Here is a 7,905-nt window from a genome sequence, read left to right on the forward strand (position 1 = left end):
TTTTGGACATCACATGTGATGCTGAGGCCAATATTTGTAGCTACATCAGTCAAGTTTTTCGAGAGGATTTTCAGGTATGTAAAGGTTTCTGCTCAGAAAGAAAAAAAAAGGCCTTATCCCGTAGGGCGTTTTATTAAACCCACTCACATTCTGAATGCTATGCATTCTGACCTCTTACGTTCCTAAACAGTGTTTTGGTGCTACGGAGATAATTTACTGTTCAGAATTTATATGTTTTCCAATCTAAAAACCAACACTGAAAATCCTTCTCTTAGAGTTTTCCATACAAGTCATTGAGGAAACTTTGTGTCACTGCTGCTATAATTGTGGGAAACATGGGAAAATGAATTAGAGCAGGACACTTTCATGCAGGTGTGTGGGCTCTAAGCCAGAGCTGGATACCACTGCACTAAGATGAGTTTCACAGTCTTAACAAGGGCAAGGGTTTTTGTCATGGTACTCGTTTCCCACGCTGAGTGAAAATTAGAACAAGAGCTGTGGAAGTGGTCCTCTTTGCTGAAAAATGAGAACTGGTGCTGAAAAAGCTTCAGGAACAGAGAAGCAGTCTATGGTAATGTACCGCAAGGGTTAGAAACTGGATGCGATGGCCAAGGAAATCATATTTACTGAGAAGAGAGGGCTTTGTGAAGGTGAGCAATTTGAGCCAGCTGAGATGATTTCCTGATCTATCTGACTTGTAGTTGCAGGAAGAGGCAAGCTGCTCTTTAAGAAAAGCATTTAACATATTGATCGAGTATGTAGTCCAGAAACCATGCATGTGGATGATTAAAAGTGTCAATAAAGACTTTTTCTTTGCTACAAAAATTATCTAAAATAAGTGCTGTCCATTCTAAACTTTGTTCATTACAGCATCCTGAAAAAACATCTCAAAGTTTCCATAAAAATGTGAAGCAGCACAATGGTTTTCAACACTGATAATAAATGTTTCTTGAGCACCAATTCTGCATGTTAGAATGGTTTCTGAAGTATCATGTGAAAACGAAGACTTGAATTATTTTCTTTTCAAATCATCGATGTGCAAGCTTGAATTAAATGCATTGATTTAGAGGAGGCTGGTCTTTCTGTTATGTTTTGTAATGTGTTTTACAAATGTAACAACAGTGAGTCATTGCTCTGTCAACAACACTGTGTTGTCAGCAACAATTTGTTTATATGAGGTTATGGGAAATAAATCAGTGATAACAAATATTCTAATTGAGTTCAGAGAATTTTAACCTGGCGTGTTGTGGCTTGGCTGAAGTTTAGTTTCCCTCTCTTAATGGTGGAATTTACTTTATTTTAACTTGCACACATCCAGGTTTTCTCCCAAAAGCCTTAATATGATTGAATGTAAACCAAAGAAAGACTGTAAATTTTCTTACTCTTGCATACTTAAATTTAAGTACACACCTTTTGTTACATTAGCCCTTAATTAAACTTGCTTCATTCATCTTGTGCTGTTTTTGATAATTAATGGCTTTGGCATATACTGAATGTCCACATCCTTAACATGACAAAGAAGCTGCAAGGGTGGTTTCGGGTAAACAACATAAAAATGACCAAATGTTTTTAAAAATAATAATAAAACCTTTATTAGGATTACAATCAATTGCTTCAAAACATTCAATTAAAAAATTCAAATGGTTATGACATTAACAGATACATGAGAGGATGAAATGAAACTAGTCTAAAGACTGTAATGCTATACAATTGCAGGATAATTATTAAAAAAAAAAGAACATTTTAATGCGTACTTGTTAAGTTGTAATTCCTGCTAATAGAAAAAAACTTTTTGATAGAACTGCTCAACTTTCTCAACAGGAATGACTACATATTTGGATAATAGTAGTATAAAAGTGTGAAATACTGTAAATGTGTGTTGATAGGTGCTACACTGCATTGTTAGTAAGTTTAAAAGACAGTGAATTAATATAATTCGTGTTGCTGAAGAAACACCTTTTTTCCCTTAATTGAGGAACTTGAAGGATATGTGAAGAAAAATCTGAATCATGCTAAAGAAAAAAAACTAAAATATCTCATGGAACATTTAAGAAAACTTGAAATTTGCAGCATTTTGCTTTAAGTTCATTTGATGGTTTGCAAGACTTCCAGAATCCCCTCTGAAAGAGAAGTTGCGAGTCTTGTGTGGAACAAAACATATTTATTGAACTCGGAGACTAATAAGAAGAAAGTTTATGTGGATCCACTGTCCGGAGGGCTTATGGAGATCACGCAGATCACTCCTTGCTGGTGATGTCATTAAGTTTCAAAGACTCTTCCCCAGCTTTCTTTTTGTCATTTACTTCTCCCTCCACATGCCACCCCACCATCAGCTGATACACAATCACACCAATAATGGATCCCAGGAAGGGGGCGAAGAATGGCACCAAAAACCAACAGTCCCTGGTACTGTTGCAAACCAGAGGAGAAACACTTGTAAGTTTTTACTCACTGACAAATGCAGATCAGCTTGAAAGCATTGCAAGTTGGTTCATGATGTACCTAATTAGTTAATGTTATGGGAATTAAATGGAAAGACTCACGTGAAGACTTCACCACCCCAACCAGCCATGGCAGTGAAAAGACGAGGCCCGAAATCCCTAGCTGGGTTGACTGCATAACCAGAATTGAAGCCCATGGAGAGTCCAATAATAAGGACACTGAATCCCACTGTGAAGGCTTCAAGACCTTTGGGGATTGGGTTGTTGTAGGGGTCCACAATGGCCAGGATGCAGACAATCAGAGATGATGTGCCTATCACCTGTGAAGATGATTATATTTTATAGACGTAAATATAAACGATAAGAAATATAATACATTTATTATAAATACAGAGCCTCTAAGAGGAAATGGTGATGGCAAAAAATTGCATTTGAAGGTAAAATTATATTTCTATGCATTGCATTCAATCAAAATTTGTTTCAGTTCTTTCTACAAAAAAAAAACTGCTTTTGTATGCAAAAGCACTGAAACATAGTTTTGGGAACCAAATGCAAAGTTTGTAAAGGGAACACAAAAGCATACATATATACATACATATATATATATATATTAATTATTTCTTTTAAAATATTTGCTATTTCATAACCGTGCACTGTAAATAAATAAAAACTATAAAAATAAATATTATGTAAAACTATTTAATTTATATTTAATATTTACTAATAAAAATGTCATATTTAAAGGCTCAGCAAAAATACAATTAAATATCAGACCAACAAATGCCATTTCTCAGTTGCAGAGTATGGGTTTGTTGGTTTAATGAGCAGGGCCAGATTATCCATAGACGGGATATGGCGAGTGCCCTGGGACACCAGCCAATAGGGGGGCACCAAGTGATTAAGGTAATGGCTAGACCTTATTAAATATTTTGCTGGAAGAGATGCAGTTACATACAAAATGACTACACTGTCACTACACTGTGTTAATCCGGGCCTGTTAATGAGAGGTTAGTTACAAGTTTGCAGTTACTGACCTGGTCAAAAAAGCCATTCAAGATGGTGAGATGTGGGTTTGGATAAGTAGCAAAAATGCCAGCAGTGGCATTTTCCCCAGTTACGAGCAATATATTATTTTCTCCAGCATAATCATACATTGCATCTAAAATAGAAAAAAAAAGTCAAAAAGAAGAAACATAATTTACACTTGCAACAAGAAAGAGAATTAATATTACATAACATGTACCATGGTATTCAGCAAAGATGATCGCGGCACCCAAGAAAGCTCCAATTGTTTGAAACATAAAGTACACAGGGAACTTTCTCCATTTTTCTCTTCCCAAGAGGCATAGAGCAAATGTAACTGCTGGATTTAAATGTCCGCCTAAAAAAAAAAAAGAAATAACAATAACATATTCCATCAAATCATCCACAAAGAATGTTTTTATAAAAACTCAGTCCAACAGCTTAGGATGCAATATTAGAGGAGTTTACCAACCTGACACCTGGCCACAAACCAAGATTCCAAGGGTAGCAGCGAAACCAAAAGCAAGGTTTACAGAGAGAAAGCGACCATGACTTTCTCTACTTAGTACCATTTGGGCCACCGCACCACAGCCAAACATCTGTGAATGTTGTGAAACAAGAACATGCGTTAATCACTGTTTGAAAAACCACACATTTTTTACGTGTGCCATCAACTGAGAATAGGACTTTCACATCACTGTGAGTCACAAATTATACTTTAAACTAGTGATGAAAATAGCAGGTTACCATTGCAAACTCCCTTCTGACAAAGAGCAATTGCAAGTTTCTGTTCAGACTTGTGTCTGAAGTATCCATTGTAAAGGTCACCTCAGAGTGAAATACCTGTGGCATTGTACCGAATTATCACCCAGGCTCACGCAACAGCTTTTACCAAAGTCATGTAATTGCCAGGGTGCACTGATGAGCTTTCACTAGACTATAAATCTCAGCAACAATGCCAATGCAATTCTAAAAAAGGCATCTCACAAAACCAATTTATCACCAAAGCGAGGCCCTAAAAGTATCCTTTCGATTTAAGTAATGACAGCTAAATGCAAATACAAAATTTCCTTGGGTTATTTTATTTATTTCCCCTTTCTGTGTGAACAAAGGCCCACTCTTCCTTTTTCTGCTGTAGGAAGAACATCCGCTGATAAAGTCAATATCACAACACTGACCTTCAGAGACAAAGGGCAAGTTCAAAGTAGCTTGTACACTGAATACCTTTTTGCTTGCTCAGCAAACATCACACCTGTTGAGTGATCCAGTTTTTGCATGACCTCTCTATCTAAAACTTATCTCTGGTATAACCCGTGCCACACACCTTAAAAACAAACTGATTGTACTTCTCGAAATGAGTTGTTTTTTTCTAAAGTGCTTGTAAAATTGCATAATTCCCCTGCAAAGATTTTGTAGCAGCAGTTTGATGTCAAATCCCTCTTTAATCCTTCATATTTCATACCACTCCTGTAACTGTCATGACACACCACTGACTTCTTACGGCAGTGCTTTCTTTACTGTAATCTGCCACGTGTGATACATTTATCAAACATCCAGTTAAGTGCAATGTTCAAGAACATTTTCTTATAGTGTTATCACTGTGTAAAATAGTGGCAAATCATGGGTCTGTCAGGCATGTTTTAAGTCAATTTCTCAGCTCCATGAAATATCTAAATATGACTGCATTCAGTTCAAACCTAATATACATATTTTACATGTTTAGAATAAGATAAAGTGGATTTCAAAATGATGTGTTGGTTTTGGTGAGAAAAATGTGCTCTGTTAATATTGACTCAAAGGTGACTCATTATACTAAGTTATTATGTGCGGACTGTGGCATCAAAATAGATGTGATGAAACAAGTTTTATCCATCGAAAGCATTGGCACGTGCCACTTTTGTGCTGCAAATTGCATTATTACATGTTTATCTGTCGCATAGAAAATCACCACTACATTAGGAAGATGTTTCAGTAAGGTTTTTCTGTTTATCGTGTTTCAAGAGCATTTCTCACAAACAGAGCAGACACTATCATTCTTCTTTCTTATCTTTTTCCAAACTACTTCCTAAGCAGTTCCTCAGGGCATAACATTTATCAGTAAAAGACCACACAGGAAACTTCCTTCATAGGTTGTAAAGGTAAGTTTAAATTGTTTTTGAATGTTTTGTGCATACAATGAAAGCCAGAGATATGCAAAACTGCACCACTGACTTTCATTGTATTTAAAAATGTTTCTTTTGGGTTCCGCAGAAGAAAGTCATGGAGGGTTTGAGGGACTTTTAAATTAAATGAATGCATTTAGCAGACGCTTTTATCCAAAGCGACTTACATTGCATTCAAGATAACAATTTTCTCCTAACATGTGTTCCCTGGGATCACATAGTGATCACACAATGATTTGAACAGTTTTTTTTATACATTATCTGAAGTATTCCCTGCACTGACAACCAACAGCAGGAAAATAAAACACTATGGTGTTAGATCTGCATTCCAGAATCCACACCAATGTATGCACAATAAAACAGATATAATTGCTAATTTGCACTAATCCTCCATTCACTTAATTGCTTGTGGAATAGACTAAAGTAAACAATACAGTCTGTCTTTGTCATTAATCTGAGTGAGAAGAAAAGCAAGAGTTCAATTATTTCTCAACAGATGCTCTACTGTAACTCTCATGTAAGCTTACACTACAATAAAAATGTATTTCTGGCTTTTATTACTGATTATGTGAACATAAACATGCTTTTTCAGACTATTTGACAAACTGCATTTGTATTAAGTTACACTGACCTCAGCTTTGATGCTGACAATAAATGATTCTTGACTGAGGAGAAATACTCACCACCAGGATGAGAGTTCCCAAGCATTCAGCCAGTCCCTGGCGCAGTAGCTTGTTGCGGATCTGGAAAGTGTGTGCAAGCTTTTCCAGCAAGGACTTCTGCCAACCCATCTTTCAGTCAGGTCCCAATGCCTTCCTTTGCCTGTGTGAAACAACCTGTATGTCCCTCAGAGATGAATGCTCTTGTGAAGGCCAGTGCTCTGCTCTTATAGACCTGATAGACCAAGCCCTTAATGCTTCTGCCTGCCCCCTTACACACTTCTTCCTTACACACATGAGCACTCACCTATACACCACATTATCTCCCTCGATCCCTCCCTGTATTATTCATGTATGAACTAACACCCCTTCACACTGCAATCCTGTCCTCTCTAGAACAGGTTCTTCCCTTTTGTCTCTTCCCTTTTTCTCACATCTTTGTATTTTTGAAAACTGTTGGAACATCAATACCGGCTATTAAGCCTTTTAGTTCAAAAATGGGCCCGGGTGTGAAACTTTAGAAGTAGATTAAGCTAATCTCTACAGGGCCAGTGGTAAAAGAACAGTTTCGTTTTGAGTTGACATGAAACATGACTAAGGCTCTAGCAACAGGAATGGGCAGGGTCATTTGCCTAGTTGTATATGATTCATAAAATCTGTTACTAATGATGCTGATTAGGCACTAAATGAATCTAAACACATAATTATATATGTATATATCTCTGAAATTATTTTAAACCCCAAAACAAGAGAACTGTTTTTACATCATTCATCTTTTCTTTTTTTAGTTGCGTGACTTGAATATGTACATCAACCCGTCAATCGAGACTGACTGGTAGATCTTTATCACTGTACCAAGAATAACAGAAAAATAAGTATACCACAAATACATAAAGCCTGATTAACGCTAAGGACTTCCTGAACAGTGAAAAGTGATGCGTGTAATGATAATTGTTTATTACGTTTATTTATAAAACGCTAACCCTACCTTCAAAAGTTTCAGCGGATAACGTGAAGCATTTTACTTTTAACAAATGGCACTTTAAAAAAATAAAAATAATCTCAGTTAGTCAAAATGTTGTTACATTGTCACATAGTTTTCTTGGTGGCATCCGTTTTAAAGTTTAAAACTAAAGCATATCATGTAATTCAAATAACGTTAAAATTAAAATTAGGGATGCAACTGTCTGTTATGGAGAATATACTGTATATAGATCAGTGGTCCAAACGCACGATCGGCGCTTTTTCCTTTTATTTTGACCGGTCTCTGTCCGGAATCGCACACATTTGCATTGCAGTCATTTCCCAAAATGTAATTTGTGTGGACCTATTACGAAAAACGACTGTTAAGAGGTCAGAGACGCTGGAGACGGACACAAAACTGAATCCGTTCAGGCAGAGCAAGTTCACTGTTCACAATGGGCGAAATATAGGAAGAAAAATATAAATATTGCATTGGGAGGTCTATATGAATGTATCTCTATGGGGAACTGACTGTCTTCAGATAAGTTTCAATGGCCTTGTCGGTCTTTTCCTCTTACCTCGGTATATTGAAGCAGCGCTGCTCTGTTTACTGCGGTAACCAAGGAAACGCCGCAGCTGTTCCATAAGCGTCTCCTG

At 36.7% G+C, this 7,905-nt stretch overlaps 1 protein-coding gene across 1 annotated transcript; it reads right to left on the bottom strand.

The window, feature by feature from the left end:
• Positions 1-2,134: 2,134 nt before the first annotated feature.
• Positions 2,135-6,525, bottom strand: LOC132139468 (aquaporin-3-like). Its single transcript, XM_059547826.1, has 6 exons — positions 6,310-6,525; positions 3,937-4,063; positions 3,685-3,822; positions 3,476-3,600; positions 2,544-2,761; positions 2,135-2,409 (listed from the first exon to the last, which is right to left on the bottom strand). Exons 1-6 carry the CDS (start codon positions 6,415-6,417, stop codon positions 2,238-2,240), a joined length of 888 nt encoding a protein of 295 aa, XP_059403809.1. The 5' UTR covers positions 6,418-6,525; the 3' UTR covers positions 2,135-2,237.
• Between the last annotated feature and the right edge of the window lie 1,380 nt (positions 6,526-7,905).

Source organism: Carassius carassius, chromosome 4 (assembly GCF_963082965.1).
Source record: "Carassius carassius chromosome 4, fCarCar2.1, whole genome shotgun sequence".
Classification (NCBI taxonomy): Eukaryota; Metazoa; Chordata; class Actinopteri; order Cypriniformes; family Cyprinidae; genus Carassius; species Carassius carassius.

Bases quoted from the DNA above. Each gene is read 5' to 3' on its own strand.
- LOC132139468 (XM_059547826.1), bottom strand. From the start codon at position 6,417: ATGGGTTGGCAGAAGTCCTTGCTGGAAAAGCTTGCACACACTTTCCAG. The intron at 3,823-3,936 runs GTTGGTAAACTC...TTTTTTTTTTAG, and splicing joins GGTTTGTGGCCAGGTGTCAG to GCGGACATTTAAATCCAGCA. The intron at 2,410-2,543 runs GTGAGTCTTTCC...GGTTTGCAACAG, and splicing joins TGGGGTGGTGAAGTCTTCAC to TACCAGGGACTGTTGGTTTT.